General features: G+C 42.2%; 1 protein-coding gene across 2 annotated transcripts in view; it reads right to left on the bottom strand.

The window, feature by feature from the left end:
* DIPK2A (divergent protein kinase domain 2A) overlaps nucleotides 1-16,349 on the bottom strand; it is an 89,727-nt gene extending 73,378 nt beyond the window's left edge. Inside the window, exon 1 of one of the 2 annotated variants that reach the window (XM_030216817.1) lies at nucleotides 16,216-16,349. In XM_030216817.1, coding sequence (XP_030072677.1) covers nucleotides 16,216-16,251 — 36 coding nt within the window. In that variant the 5' untranslated portion in view covers nucleotides 16,252-16,349. Of the gene's footprint in view, nucleotides 1-14,983; nucleotides 16,147-16,215 lie in introns of those variants that run through there. The other variant, XM_030216816.1, reaches the window with a different exon arrangement.
* Between the last annotated feature and the right edge of the window lie 562 nt (nucleotides 16,350-16,911).

Here is a 16,911-nt window from a genome sequence, read left to right as displayed (position 1 = left end):
ATAAATGGAAAATGAAGATCCTTAAACCTATGTATATATGGTGTAGACCAGAATTTTTAAGTCTTTTCGAAGAATCAACCACTACCCTCACTACCTCTTAAGTGTCTGATAACACTGTCACCAGTGCACAATAACTATTTGTGGGAGCTGATGGAGGACTGGCATGCTGTAAGTAATGAGCATGCAAATTACTGCAGCATTAAAATCAGATATTTAAAAAAAATGTAAATAAGCCACCGGCAAAATTGGGAGTACCTTAACTTGACCCCGTTTTCTGCACTGGCAATGTATCCAACCCCCCGACCCCATTTGACACCCCATGCTGATGCCCTCCCACCCCAAGATGACCCCCTCCAACTAGATAAATAGTATTCTATAGTGTCTAGTGCGAAACCCAACCTCCCCTTCCAGACATTTTAAATCAAATACCTGGTGTCTAACTTACCCTTCCACCTCTCAAAGCAAGTCTTAATAGAAGACAGGAACAATACCCATTTGCTCCTGCCCCTGATGCTAATATCTTGAAAAATGGTGGCACCCAATCTCGTGCAGTGCATCCTAGAATGCGTTGGGTGGGGCCAGTCTACCATACAAGGGGAATTTTCCCTTATTTGGTAGTCTCTGCATGGGGTTGGTGGCACCAGAGGCAGAAGCAAATGCGCCTGTCTTCTGCTAAGTTACACCTTGTTGGGGGGGGGGGGGGGGGGGGGGAGGAGAAAGAAGGGCTTCACTTTTTTTTTTAAGTCAGGGAAGGGAAGCCACTAGATGCCAAGACATTCTTTTTGGAAGGCAGGGGGCATCTAGACTACCGGGAACTAATACAGAAAGCTATTGAGGACATTAGGATTGGGTTGGGGGAAGAGAAAGAGGTTGCTGCTAGACATCCATTCCTCTCAACCAACTCTTTTATGCTGCCCCTGACCTCACACACACAATAAATAAAAGATATGCACCTTCTTGCATTCTCAAAATCTATTTTTTCTTTCAGAATGGGATAAGAACTGCATTTGCATTCATTTTAATGCAGTGTGTGGACGTTTAACCATGTAAGTTAACACACACTTTCGTCATTGCTTTGGCCATTAACTTTCATGTAAATCCCGCAGTTTAGCTCATGGGAAATTTTCTGCATCAGCACTTCTGTATTCACCATGAGGCACGGCTCCCAGCATTTCCTGTCCATTCCAAGCCCAGTTTCTCCATTAGCATAACTGCTGCAATAACAGCTACAGCAGCTTAGCAAATACCCATTTTTTTCAGTTTTAATTATGGATATGGGTTTTAAACGTTTTTCAAGTTAACACTTTGTTTTATTACATCTCTGATGTACTTTAAATTATGATTCTTAAAAATATAGCTGCACAGTAAAAATCAAATTTATCATATTGTAAGCTACTTTTTTCATTATCTGACAGGTTAAGCCCCATCAGCTTCAAGGCTAATATATTTTCATTATGGTATGGAACCTCTTCAGCAAGTCTAGCGTTTCCTATGAAGGTTACCTTGCACTCCGATGACCATAGAAGGGTATAGGCCAAATACTTGACTGGCTCAGAAAGCAATTGTTTAAATTCCATTTAATGCTACATCTAGCTGTGAGAATTAAAACAGGTCAAAAATCAAAAGCAATACCTTTATCCTTGCTGCTGCCTAAATAAGTAGTGCCTTCCAAAAATCAAAGACTGTAAAGGAAAGTATGCTTCTACAATAAAAAATAATTAAAAAAAAAGTTTCCTACAATACTTTTTTGGTCCAGTTTTTAAAAATAACTTTCTATTCAAGATGTAGAATGTTACATATACCCATTTTTCATACAATAGATCTACGATTCTAACCTGGGAACAAACAGTTCAATCAAAATCTTCAACACAGCTTATGAAACATTCCAAGATGTACACCATTCTGCTACATACTGTAGATTTATTTAATGCTGAACATTTGCAAACCATGCAAATCTCCTCAAAGTGTTTAAACACAGGCAATAACAGGCAATGAAAGAGGAGCTAGAAAAGATAATAAACTTCCTATAATGATATAAACAGATCCCAGTGAATCTAACCTATGAGTTAGTGGAAAACCAAAGAATGTATTCATATTACAGTTCCTAAATGAATAGTTCAAGGTACTTCAGTTAGAAATATGGTCTTAAATATGAAGCAGTCTAGTGCCAAGGCTGTAACAGGCATTGTGATGCTGCCAGTCATGAAATAAATGCAGCAGAATTGCATGTAAAATGAGCTAGACCAGAACAATTCCGAATACAGCAGAAGAAAAGGCTGAAAATTCATTAGGACTTTGAAAAAGGACACATGCTTACACTAAAACACAGAAGTGGGAGTTTAAGCTTTCACTTGTCAATAAGCCAGTGGTTACTAGGTCTATCCAATGGAATAGTCACTTTTTCCATTATACCTCTAAGTTCAGGCTTGAAGTTAATATTACTGTAAATGTTTAGATAGCGATTAATGTTTTTAGTAATGAAATCCTATAAGCCCATAATGCAGTGGGATGAATGAGAGATTGAAAAGGTCATTTTCAAAATCAGATGTGTTTCATTAAAGTGGGATCTAAAAAACAAAGCCAATACTAGAGCAGCAACCTTAAAAATTCCAAGTGTTCAAAACTTAGCATAAATGAACCAAGCTGACACATAAAAAGACAAAGGACCTCATACACCAGCTAAGCTCCGCAACTACAGAATACAAAATGATGACTGTTTATCTAAAACTACAAATGCCAGATGAACCGTTCATTTCAGATAATGGCAAGCCCTCATGAATACTATCCAAAACAGGAATGTGGACAATTTTTGAAGTCTCACACGCATATTAACAGGGGAACAATGTATATATAGAAAAAAAAAAAAAGAGCGAAACAAAAACAAGTCAAATGACTACAGGAATCAATTTCCCAAGAAACAATGCAATAAAACAACATTGATTTAAAAAAAAAAAAAAAAAAAAAAGGCAGTGTTCTGCAAACCTAAGCTACATAAGGGCGCCCGACTAACATACACAGATCAACAATAATTGTGACAGGACACCCAATCTTTCCCTACCTGCAATGCGAGGTAAAACAGATAGGGCCTGCCTGTCTTTAAACTGTCAATGATGGCTGCCAAAAATAGTCTCTCACATTTCTCTCCAAAAACACTAAGGAGGGACAATGACAAAATGAGGGGACAAGACTTCTTGTTTAAAGAAACATTAGCAACAGAAGTGCAGAAGTGGCACTGTGAGACTCAAGGTTCAAAGGGAGGAATATGTAGAAGCTGATAAGGATATTACAGAATTGCTTAAATATGTTTCGTTTTCACAGATGAAGAAGGGCTGGGAGTAGAATGGCAAAAGAAACACAAATAGGAAGTGTGGTAGACCCTGAACAATTTTCAGAGGACTGTTCATGAGGAGCTAGCTAGAAGATGGATAAAGTTAAGGGGCCTGATGGTATGCATCCAAGACTAAAGAAAGTTCTGGCAGCTCTGTCAGCTGATCTTTTTAATAGTTTACTAGAGCGGGGGATCATGTCCATCTAGAGAAAAGCAGAAGAGGCTGCTTAGTCTGATGTCTATGGTAAGTAAAGTAATGGAAATGCTTCTAAAAACAGAAAACAGTGAGGTTTATGGAATCCAATGAACTCCAGAGACAGCATAATTAATTTGACTGGGTGACCAAAAGTTGGATCGAGGGAGAGTGCTAGATGTGGCATACTTAGTTTATAAGTTGTTTGTGTGGACCTGGGTCAAAGACTTTGCTAAAATCTGAGTACCCTCAGAATGGGTCTTAAAATGACAGACTGCTTTAGGAACTGGTTGAGTAGAAGCAATAGAGTGGAAAAAGTGTAGATACATACCTGTAGCAGGTATTCTCAGGACAGCAGGCTGATTGTTCTCACGATTGGATCATCGTCCGCGACAAACCAGGAGACTGGTAAGTCCCTAAGAAAAAAAATTTCTAAAATGCACCAGTGCGCGGGCAGAGCGAACTGCGCATGTGCAAATGGCTTCCCGCCCACGGCGCGAGTGTGCCCTCCTCAGTTTAATAAAAAGCAAAAGATAATTAGAACAACTTCAAAGGGGAGGAGGGTGGGTTTGTGAGAACAATCAGCCTGCTGTCCTCAGAGAATACCTGCTACAGGTATGTATCTACACTTTCTCCGAGGACAAGCAGGCTGCTTGTTCTCACGATTGTGGTATTTCTAGCCCCCAGGCTCACTCAAAACAAGAAACATTGGTCAATTGGGCCTCACAACGGCGAGAACATAATAAAGATTGACCTGAAAAGAAACAGAACTAAGTGAGAGTGCAGCCTGGAACAGAACAGAAATGGGCCTAGGAGGATGGAGCTGGATTCTAAACCCCAAACAGATTCTGCAGCACCGACTGCCCAAACAGACTGTCGCGTCAGGTATCCTGCTGAAGACAGTAGTGAGATGTGAATGTGTGGACTGATGACCACGTTGCAGCCTTGCAAATCTCTTCAACAGAAGCTAAGTGAGCCACTGACGCAGCCATGGCTCTGACATTATGAACCGTGACATGGCGCTCCAGAGTCAGCCCAGCTTGGGCATAAGTAAAAGATATGCAATCCGCTAGCCAATTAGAGATTGTGCGTTTTCCGATGGAGACTCCCCCTCCTGTTGGGATAAAAAAAAAAAAAAAAACTGGGCGGACTGTCTATAGGGCTTTGTCCGCGCCACATAAAAGGCCAATGCTCTCTTACAGTCCAAAGTGTGCAACTTGTCCTCACCAGGGCAGGTATGAAGATGGGGAAAGAATGTTGGCAAGACAATTGACTGGTTCAGATGAAACTCCGACACCACCTTTGGCAAGAACTACTCTTAGTCCTCCGCACTCACCCTATGATGAAACTTGATATAAAGGTGCATGCACTACCAGGGCTTGGAGCTCACTGACTCTACGAGCTGAAGAACAGCCACCAAGAAAATGACCTTCCAGGTCAAGTACTTCAGATGGCAGGAATTCAGTGGCTCAAATGAAGCTTTCATCAGCTGGGTGAGAACGACGTTGAGATCCCATGACACTGGTGGAGGTTTGACAGGGGGCTTTAACAAAAGCAAACCTCTCATAAAGCGAACTACTAAAGGCTATCCAGAGATAGGCTTACCCTCTACACGTTGATAAGCACTAATTGCACTAAGGTGAACTCTTACGGAGTTGGTCTTGAGACCAGACTCTGGTAAGTGTAGAAGGTATTCAAGCAGGGTCCGTGTAGGACAAGCAAAAAGGATCTAGGGCCTTGCTGTCACACCAGACAGCAAAACTCCTCCATTTGAAAGAACAACACTTTTTCGTGGAATCATTCCTGGAAGCAAGACTCTGGAGACACCCTCTGAAAGATCGAAGGAGGCAATTTCTAAGCTCTCAACATCCAGGCCGTGAGAGTCAGAGACTGGAGATTGGGATGTAGAAGCGACCCCTTGTTCTGGGTGATGTTCAGAAAACACTCCAATCTCCACGGTTCTTCGGAGGATAACTCCAGAAGAAGAGGAACCAGATCTGACGGGGCCAAAATCATGGTTCCATGGTCTTGCTTGAGTTTCAGCAAAGTCTTCCCTACTAGAGGTATGGGAGGATACGCATACAGAAGGCCTGTCCCCCAATGTAGAAAAAAGGCATCTGACACTAGTCTGTCGTGGGCCTGAAATCTGGAACAGAATTGAGGGACTGTGATTGATCTGAGTGGCAAAAAGATTCACCGAGGGGGTGCCCCACTCTCAGAAGATCTTGTAGACAACGGCCATGTTTAGCGACCACTCGTGAGGTTGCATGATCCTGCTCAACCTGTCGGCCAAACTGTTGTTTACGCCTGCCAGATACGTGGCCTGGAGAAACATTTTATTTTTGTTACATGCCGTGATGGTGCACCCAAAGCCACATCCGAACGGCTTCCTGACACAGAGGGCGAGATCCGGTGCCCCCCTGCTTGCTGGTGTAATACATAGCAAACTGATTGTCTGTCTGAATTAGAATGATTTGGTTGGACAGCCGATCTCTGAAAGCCTTGAGAGCATTCCAGATCTATCATAATTCCAGGAGGTTGATCTGAAGATCCTTTTCCTGAAAGGGCCAAGCTCCTTGAGTGTGAAGTCCATCTACATGAGCTCCCCACCCCAGGAAGGATGCAGCCGTCATCAGCACTTTTGTGGCTGAGGAATTTGGAATGGACGTCCCAAGGTCAAATTGGATCAAATGGCCCACCTCTGAAGGGAACTGCAAAAGTCGGTGGAGAGATGGATCACATCCTCTAGATCCCCTGTGGCCTGGCACCACTGGGAAGCTAGGGTCCATTGAGCTGATCTCATATGTAGGCGTGCCATGGGAGTTACATGAACTGTGGAAGCCATGTGCCCTAAAGAGTCTCAACATCTGCCAAGCTGCGATCTGTTGAGACGCTCGAGTGAAGGACATTAGGGCCAGGAGATTGTCTGCCCTTGCCTGGGGAAGATAAGCTTGAAGCATCCGTGTGTCCAACAGAGCTCCAATGAACTCCAATTTCTGAACCGAGACAAGGTGGGACTTGGGATAATTGATCACGAACCCCAGTAGCTCTAGAACTCGAATAGTCATCCACATGGACTGTAGAGCGCCTGCTTCCGAGGTGCTCTTCACCAGCCAATCGTTGAGATAAGGGAAGACGTGCACTCCCAGTCTGCGTAGCGATGCTGCGACAACTGCCAAGCACTTTGTGAAGACCCTGGGCGCAGACGCGAGGCCAAAGAGCAGGACACAGTACTGAAAGTGCCGAGTTCCCAACCAAAATCGAAGATACTTCCTGTGAGCTGGGAGTAGAGATGTGTGTATAGGCATCCTTCAAGTCCAGAGAGCATAGCCAATCGTTTTCTTGAATCATGGGAAGAAGGGTGCCCAGGGAAACCATCCTGAACTTTTCTCGGATTAGGAATTTGTTCAGGGCCCTTAGGTCTAGGATGGGACGCATCCCCCCTGTTTTCTTTTAAACAAGGAAGTACCTGGAATAGAATCCCAGCCCTTCTTCCCCTGGTGGAACGGGTTCGACCGCATTGGCCTTTAGAAGGGCGGAGAGTTCCTCTGCAAGTGCCTGCTTGTGCTGGGAGCTGAAGGACTGAGCTCCCGGTGGACAATTTGGGGCATGGATTCCAGATTGAGAGTGTATCCTAACCAGACTATTTGGAAGAACCCACCTGTTGGAGGTTATAAGAGGCCACCTTTGGTGAAAAAATATCAACCTCCCTCCGACCGGCAAGTCATCCGGCACGGACACTTTTTCTGAGGCTATGCTGCACTGGAGCCACTCAAAAGCCTGTCCCTTGCTTTTGCTGGGGAGCCGCAGGGGCCTTAATCGCACGCCGTTGACAGGAACGAGCGTGCTGGGACTGAGCCTGGACAGGCTGCCGAGAAGCAGGAGTGTACCTATGACTATTATAGGAATAGGGAGCACTCTTCTTCCCTCCAAAAAATCCCCTAGATGAGGAAGCGGTACCAGAAGACGCCCGGTGGGAGAGAGAATCCATAGCATCATGGTGCTTCTTGATCTGATCGACCATATCCTCTATTTTTTCGCCAAAAAGATTATCCCCCCGGCAAGGAACACCCGCCATTCGCTGCTGGGTCTTATGATCCAGGTCAGAGACATGCAGCCATGAAAGTCTGCGCATCACTATACCTTGAACAGCTACTCAGGATGCCACATCAAGTGTAATAAGTACCCCTGGCCAGGAATTTGCGACACGCCTTCTGCTGCCTGACCACCTGGTGAAAAGGTTCCGCAAGTGGATGCTCGTGTAGAGCTGGTATGTTTGGATCTTGGCTGCGAGCATAGCAGCCTAATACGTCTTTCTCCCAAAAGAATTCAAGGTCCTAGACTCTCTGTCTGGGGGCACCGAGGCATAGTATCTAGTATTGGCTCTTCTGAGAGCAGAGTCCACCACCATGGAATCATGAGGTAGTTGGGCCTTCACTATTACTGGCTCTCCATGGACTCTGTACTGGGACTCAGCTTTTTTGGGGACCACTGGATTAGATAAAGGGAATGACCAGTTTCACATAAGAACTTCCCTGAGTGTGTTATGCAAGGGGCTGTTGCAACCTCTGTGGGTGAAGAAGGATAGTTCAAGACCTCGAGCATCTTGGCCCTGGGCTCATTCACAACCTCCATAGGGAAGGGAATATCCTTAGACATTTCCCGAAGGAGGAAAAAGAAAGACTCTCAGGGGGAGACATTCTTTCAATCAGCGGAGTAGGATCAGAGGGGACCCCATAGGACTCTTCTTCAGAAAAGTATCTGGCATGTTCCTCTTCCTCCCATGAGCACTCATCATCGGTAATCGGACAAAAGTTCTCCAAGAGCAGCCCGAACCCGAGCCTGTCTCGACATCGAGGAACGAATTCACAAAAGCTTGGGACAAGCACATAGGATCTCTAAGGGAAAGAAGACATCCATTTCATCTATGTTTTTGTACAGGGGTCCACATGAGAGGAGAGTTGGTACTGGAGGACTAGTTTTGTGGCTTGTGGGTTTCTCCACATTTTTTTCTTTGATTCTCCTTAAACCAAAAAAAGTATTTGCATGCCTTGCCCACAGGATACAATGGCCGCACCTTAATACCTACTTTAACACATTATAGGACTTATTTACTAAAAGTTCACTAACAATTTGCAGGAACTACCTAGCTGCCTAGTGCTTAGAGCTATGGGCTGATAACCAAGAAATATAAGTTTCAAATCTTATTTATTTCAATATTCCTTGTAACCTTGAGGAAGTTATGTTACCTTCCACTGTTTCTGATATAAAAGTTATAAGTCCACTTAGGGAGACAACTTGAGTACCTGCAACTCCCATTGAGCTCAGACTCGGAAAGGAAAGTCAAACCTCAAATCCAGATTACTATGTGCTAACTGCAAAGCTGAATGTTGACTGTTGGGAGAGATTCCCAGCATCTTCCCATACAGTTAATGAAGAAAATGTGATTCAGTTAACAGTGTAGCTTCCTTCACCTAAATAGGAGTAAACTAAAAGGTGCAGTCCTCGACATTCTCTGCCCCCTATTACACATTAAAGCGCACCAACTGTCCTACTAACAGCTAATGCAGCTTAGTAAAAACCTATATTCTTTCCGCAATAACATTCTATCTATTAAAGGCCTTATGCAATAGCTCTACCATCCGATTTTTCTCCAGAGTACTTGACAAGCTCTGAATACTCCCATTTAGTTTACAGCAAGAAACAAAACTCACTGACCGATTTGGCTGGTCTTCTGCTGCCTTTTCTTGTGGCTCAAATACCACCCATGTATTTATTGACACAGAACTTTTCACCAGTCTATACCCCTTAAAGAGTCCACATTCATATATAGGAAAAATGTATTCTCAATATTAATCTAAATTCTAGCAAACCACTATTTTAATGGCTTTCTGGATTTTACAGCTTTCCAACTGGTGGTGCAAAGTTTGCTTCTGTCCCAGCTTGATTATTGTAATGTTCTATATGTACAACTGCCATAAATATTTGCTTAAAAAAAAACTCTTGACCATTCAAAATACAGCAACCCACTTAATTTACTCTCCACATAACGGAGTTAACTCTGTTATAGTTATTTGTACAATTACATTGGCTACCAACTGAGGCTAGATTACAGTTTAATATGGGCACCATGATTTACAATACATTTCATGGAAATACACAAATATATTTGAAGGATTTGATTCTGCTCTTAAAGGGAAGTAGTCTGACGAGGAATTTTATGTTGCTATGCTTTCTGGACCCTAAAGGGTTACAAAAAGCTTTAAGAGTATTCCTTTTTAAGAAATATTTAGGGAAATTATTTTAGGTTTTAATTTTTGATTCCCAGAGATGTCTGGCTTCTTTGTACATTATCCACCCTGAACTTTATGGCATGTAGCAGAATATAGAATATTTGTACTTTTTGGTATGAAATTATAAAATCTTCTCACTCCCAGAGGCACATTCACAACTGAGTAAATGTTTGATAATGAAGTATAAACTGTAAGAAAGGTAGAGGGGAGGCTCCTGGCCGTTTAAAATTGCTTGTCTGGGGCTAAATGAGCATTTTCAGCAGTTAACCGGATACTGCCGCTGAAAATGCCCAGTTAGTGTTCTAGTCATAACCAACTATTTTGGGGACATTCTGAGGGTGAATGGGCACTTAACCAGTTAAGATAGCCATATAAAATGCAGTTCTATCTTTATACGGTTCATCATAACCGGTCAAGTGCCAAATATGGGATGGGGCCCATGGGTCCCATTCTGTCTGGTATAAAGCAAATACAGCATTCCACAGTCAAACAGTGGTGGCAGTGTTATGGTATGGGAATGCTTTGCTGCCTCAGGACCTGGAAAACTTGCCATTACTGAAGGAACCATAATTTCTACACCAAACTTTATTACATACTGTAAACTGCGAAGTAGACTGTTTGGACCCCGTGCGGTATATCAAGCCACTGGAATAAATAAACTAGAACATTTTTAAGGAGAATATCCAGTCATGTGCTCATGAGCTAGAAACACAGAAAAATAAAGGAAGATAAAGACTATATGGCCCATCCAGCCTGCCAGAGCTGCCTCCAGAAAACCACCATGGAACCCAGAACATGATGTAACGCACACTAGACTGTAGATCATAAAGAACATTAGCCAGGAATGCCATCCTGGATTCCAGCAACTGTAACAGCTCTCTCCACATACCCGCAACACATGGCAGACTGCCATGTTACAAAAATATAGATCTATAGATAGAAAATTTATTCCCATTTGTGGTATTTTTCCTCTCATTGGTAGTCAGTCTGGCAGAAACTCATCCCCTAAAAATGTCTCCAGAGTAATTGCTATTTAGTAATTTTCTGCCAGCCCAAGTACCTTATCCTACAGAAAAGAGGTTCATCCTATCCTATAGTTCACATAATAGGGACGTCTCCTACTATTCTACAAGGTCCTGAGTGACATTTATAGTGTTCTGTATGCCCAACACTGGATTTTTGATTAGCTCTAGCTCAAGGCAAGTTACATTCAGCTACACTAGGTATTTCCTTGTACTTGGAAGGCTTACAATTTAAGTTTTGTACCTGAGGCTGTGGAGACTAAATGACATTTTTAAAATCTCAAGGAGTGGCAGTGGGATTTGAATCCTGGTTTCCCTGATTCTCAACTTGCTGTTCTAACCATTAGAGAAACAGGAAAAATGTAGCAGATAAAGACCATATGGCCTATCCACCCATCCATACCATCTATTCTCCCTATCACTCCCTTAGAGATCCTATGTACTTGTCCCAAGTACTCTTGAATTCAGATACTGTTTGACACTATTTTTGTCTCTACCACTTCCACAAATTCTACAATTTCACCACCTTTTCTATGAAAAAGTACTGTATTTCCTCAGGTTACTTCTGAGTCTATCCACTTTCTCTTTCAGCCTAGAGATAATGTATATTATCTCTCTATCAGCTGTATCTAGTATTTGGTATCTCAACAGCAGAGCTGAAGCCTGGTGGCCATTTAACAACCTACTAAAACATGGCTAGCAAATTATTTTATATTTGCTAGTAATCTCATGATTTCTATTACAGTGCTAATCACCATTGTTCACATGGCCAAGCAGGAAGATGCTGGACTAGAGAGCTAGGAGTGCCTGAGCCAAGTGTTAAAGTTCTTACTTACACTTCCAGAATACTGCAAATACTATTCTGTTTAATATGCTGTACTATTTTGCCATGCACTGGAGTACATACAAAGCACATAAAAGCAACAGTAACAGGATGACCAACAGTAACATAGCGTGTGTAATAGTTATTTTCATTAAAACAGTCAAATTAATTGAAGAAACTTTTGGTGTTATGCTACAATTTATTCAACTAGAACTGAATGTTTCACCTTCACACCTGCAAAAGATGTTAGTCAGTGTGCAAATTTCAGCCCTCTGGAAGAATACACAGTGTCTGAAGCACTGAGCTGGGAAACCCTGAAGATCTCAGTTTGATTCTCCAACACAGTACTCACTATAATGTTTAGAAAGTTGCTTAAGTCATAACTGAACTTTCAGGATGGTCCCCAGATGACTCTCCACTAGAGACATTCAATAAAAACAGTAAACAACAAAATGTAAAAGATTTACAAGCATAAACAAAACACAATTGTGTGTATGTTTTTACATTTCTTATTGTAACCCACCTTATATTTTGTCAAATTAAAAAAGCATATTAAATTTCTTATTAGACCTGTAATCAATAGAAATAAAACAAAAACAAAACATGGAAAAGAAAATAAGATACCTTTTTTATTGGACACAATACATTTCTTGATTAGCTTTCGAAGGTTGTCTTTCTTTGTCAGATCGGAAATAAACAAATGTTGGTAGATGACAGTATATATAAGTGAAACATCAAAGCATTTCAGTGACTGTAACAGGATGGGGGTGGATAGGTGACCTGCAAAGCATATTTTGATATGGCATCCACCAAAATGGCTATAATCCATAACAGCTTAGGTTAGGCCTTGACAAATTTTCTTTGAATTTAGAAGCCATTCTAAATGCCAAGACATCTTTCACAGTACCTCGACCTACCATGGTCTAACTTAGCTCTTTTAGAGTCTGAGTTACTGCTTTCCCAGACCTTCAATATTACAATGCATCAGGTTAGCAAAGCCAATGGCATCTCTCCAGCTCCAATGCTGATGTCACCTGATAGCAGTGCTTGAGATGAATATGGTTTTGTTTCATGTATCACCATGGTCAGGTCCCCACAAGTCTATCCCAACTCAGCTTATCACTATGCCACCAAAGACATACTGCATCTAGCTTTCATCCATCACTGCTCGTTAGGTTTAAGCTGTGTGTGTGAGGTAGAACATATGAAGCTATCTCATGAGATTTAAGATCTGCACCATGAGGCTTAGACCCAGTGAGAGCAGCAATGGATGAAAGTTAGATATAGCCTCTCTCTTTTGTGATGGCGACAGCAGCAACATAAAATCCCCACATACTAGTATTCACTATTTAGGTTTCATATAAATAAACCTGGTGCCTGGAATTTGTCAAGCCCTGATGTACCTCAAAATCAGGACTCAATTTGGGAGCCTATGGCTTATACTCCCCACTCATATGCAAAAGCCCACACAGGACTAAAATCTGGCAAACAAAAACCTCCCATAAGTTGGCCCAAATATCTTCCAGTACTAAAAGTGTTTATTCACCTCTGGGCATTTTTGCAGAACAGACTTGTGAAAGAGCCCTAATATGATTTCTTGGAAGCCCTCCAAATGCAGGTGGCTTTCATATGTCTTAAGTACAGTGATGATAAATGTAGAGTGTCAGGTCAAGTGCCACAGTATATACTACATACTGGTGGCTCATTCCTGTTACAACATAAATATAACTAGTTTATTTAAAAAATATATACTAGTAAGGCTGGCTAAAATAGGCAGTTGGTTAAAATGTCCTTATCATTTGAAAATACAGCAATAAAAGTTATTGAAATTGTTATGAAAGGGCTTTTAGACACCTGCCAAGTAGATGTCAAATGTAGCTATGTTTAAAAAAACAAAAAAAAAACAACTTTAAAATAAGTATAGTAGTTTCCAATAAATGTGTCATAGCATTTTCAAGTGAAGATAAGACTTATGATTCTACTATAGTGTCAAGAGATCGTCATTTAGCCTCATCTTTCAAGGAGTGCAAAGACACAAAATGGTGGAAACAAAACTATAAAAACACATCATAAAATAAAGGTACTAGTGAAAATTTTAAAACAAATCTGAGACAAAAGAAAGCTTTAGAAAAAGATTTAAAAGCCTATAAACCTCAGCTGATTGTTGGTAGTTCAGACATACATGACATTATAAAGATTAAGTCCAAGCGTCATAAAGTGAAAACCAGAAACACATTATGAAACTTGGACTTAATCCTTATAAAGTGAAGAACAGGCACACAGGGAAAATGCATGATACAGAGGCAACAAGATATACACCAGCTACAGTCAAAAGCAACCAAAGCATGGGAGCATGCAGGCATAGAAGTATACAATCCCTTCTGTCTTTCAGTTGGAAAAAGCTTTTCGGCTGAGACAAAAATACTTACGACCATCAATTCAAAACTTTGATGCTTTGCTCTAAGATTTATCTTCAATCTAGAAACCTGGGTTAACCTGCCATAAACTCAATTTGTTCTGCATTATAGCTTATTCTACCAGCTAAAAAAAAAAAAGTTCAAACAAGGTACAAAGTTAAAGATCAAGCAGACAGGCTTTGAAAAGAAGTCCTAGCCTCCACTGCAAATAAATTCACCCACCAATTCTTTGACTTTTGTACCATTCAGTTCTCTGGTCAGCTGTTATAATAAGCATTCAGGTCATTAATAAAAGCCATAGATTAGATTGGAGAATTTGAAAAGTTACACTGAACAGTATTTTAGACATCAATTACTATTTGACTATTTGTATTTCAACTTAAATTCCAGCATGTTAAATATATGACAGAGAAAGCATTAATATTTTAGGAACGAAGACAAACAGCAAAAGCTTTCAAACAATAGAGTTCAAGAAAATGACAAAGAAAAAAAAAGGAATTTGATCCTATTCCTGGATGAACAAACACTTACTTTTTGGAAATAAGTATACAAAGCCTGGCCTTACATTTTATACATCTGGTTCTTATGTAAAATCAAGTATTGCTAGGTACAGAACACATATATAGCTGCATCAAAACTGTGTATAGAACAATCGGAATAGCCCTTTATGTACGACTTCAGTATTGTGCTCTAACAGGTTTCTATATAGCAGTTTCAAGTATCCGAACTTTAAAAAAAAAAAGCCTTTTTTTCTCCTTCTACTAAGAAAATGTTAAAAGAAAAACTGACGAAGAACCTGCAGCTTAAAAGAGGAGTACAAGCTACTTCATTTCAAGAGCGCCCTTTTTCAATCCAAACAAGAAATACAATCTACGAACGGGTATACTTTTTATTACTCTGTACATACCTGTAAGACTAAGGGCTCTGGGTTAAAAGCCAGTGTCATTAAGAGCTGCATACGCTCCGTGTCCTTCAGGTTTTTAAGAAGGAAGCTACCCGAGTCCTTGGTCTCCGCATACCTACGGACCACCCTGTCCAGCAGCCTTTGTGAAGGGCAGTGTACCAAGTCCGACCACCCCTCCACCACCTCCGGCGTGAGCAGCCGCACGTCCCCGTTCAAGCGGGCAAATTCAGTCTTGTACATCGCCTGAATGAGATCGCAGCGTGGCCTCCCCGTCGCCCGCTTGCAGATCTTCTGGTCTATGTCCGCCAACTCCTGGTTCGAGCCCAGGCGTTTCAGGACAACGCGCCGGCTGCCTTCCCTGGGCTCGCCATATTGCGCGAAATACACGTTCTTCACATTAAAGAAGTCCAGGACGCGCAGCCGGCCCCAGGTCTCGAAAGACAGCTGCCCGTTCATGAACTTCCGACACCAACTGGTCCCGAAGCAAGCCGGGCACTTATTGAGGCTAATGAAGCGACGGTCCAGCAGCTCGTTCTTCTGGAAGGAGGCGAACAGGGAATGGGTGTTGATGAGCATAACTACCAGCAGGCTAACCAGAAAGACCAACTTTACGTAGCGGTACAAACGACCTAACTTCAAAGAAACAAACCGCAGCATGGTCTCCACCACTTTCGTCTTCTCTGGGTGAAGGGGGGGGGGGGGGGCTTAACAACGACGCGCAGTTTCTCTTCAGGTGTTGGCTGGGGGCCGCCTCCTTTTCCTCATACAGCAACGAGTGACCTGGTGGCCAGAGGCCACTGAAGCCACTACGGGGGCCACTTCTAGGCTGAAAGTCCTCTGGCCCAGTTAAGCCAACATGCTCTCCCGCTTCGCTGGGAATCCCCCACGCTTTCGCCGCAAACGTGCAGGCTTCGCTCGAGATTCTGAGACATGAGATAAACCGGGTAAGTGCTGGCGCGCGACGCAACCACACGAAGTCCAAACAGCCAACCAATACTTGTGAAGGAATGAAAAGGACTCGCTTCGTTCTAATTCTCTCCAGCAGAGTTCAGCGGCTATTATTTGGCAGCAGAGGGGAAGAACTTGCAGGGGATTTGGGGGAGGGGCAACGGGGCGGAGCAAGTGGGTAACGTGACAAAAGAACTCGCGGCTGGGCGCCATTGTAGCCAAGCTTTCCGCCATGTTTGATTAAACAAAGTAGTAATTACAGCGGTTCAGTTCTCCTTTTGGCTTACCAGCGCCGGCACGTTGCACCCATTAGACGCGGCCATACGATTTTCTATTATTCCCCCAATATACCGCTAACAAGTCAACCGAAAAGCAGGTCGCCCAGTGCTTTTAGTCGCCTTTTGATGACGTCAGCCCATGGAAACGGCATCAACGCATCTCAGAAGCGCATGCCCGCGTTGATGGCATTCTATGTCAAACTCCACCTTTTTGCCACATTGTGATTGGTAAACCCCAAATCCCTGTCTTCGCCCATTGAGAGAATGTACGAGATTGATGGGGAAGGGTTTAAAGAGCGGACCGCCCTTAACAACCAATGAAAAGAAGGCTGATATGTTATAATGAGTGCTTTCTGCAAAGGAGGTTGGATAAAACAGGAGACAGACGACGTGATTGAGCCTATCCAGTCTATTGTATGAATTGAAGCCAGTAGGCAGAGCTTGTCGCGGCGCGGGTTTAGTACACAAAAATAAAAGTAAATGGTAGCAAAAGATAATTAGAAATAAAGACAGACTGCATATGCCTGGTCCATCTGTAAAAAAATCTAAAGTGGTTCCATTTAGACAGGCAATGCCTTAAAGGTGGCGGACAAAAAACTATATATATATATATTTTTTTTTTTTTTACTTATTTACATGAAATCTTCTCATATATCACTAAAAGAGCTTCAAAAATTATTGTAGCTGGTAGAAACAGCAGTTATA

The sequence above is a fragment of the Microcaecilia unicolor genome, chromosome 10 (genome assembly GCF_901765095.1).
Source record: "Microcaecilia unicolor chromosome 10, aMicUni1.1, whole genome shotgun sequence".
Classification (NCBI taxonomy): Eukaryota; Metazoa; Chordata; class Amphibia; order Gymnophiona; family Siphonopidae; genus Microcaecilia; species Microcaecilia unicolor.
Note: the sequence above shows the minus strand (reverse complement) of the source record. Positions and strands in the feature narration are given on the sequence as shown.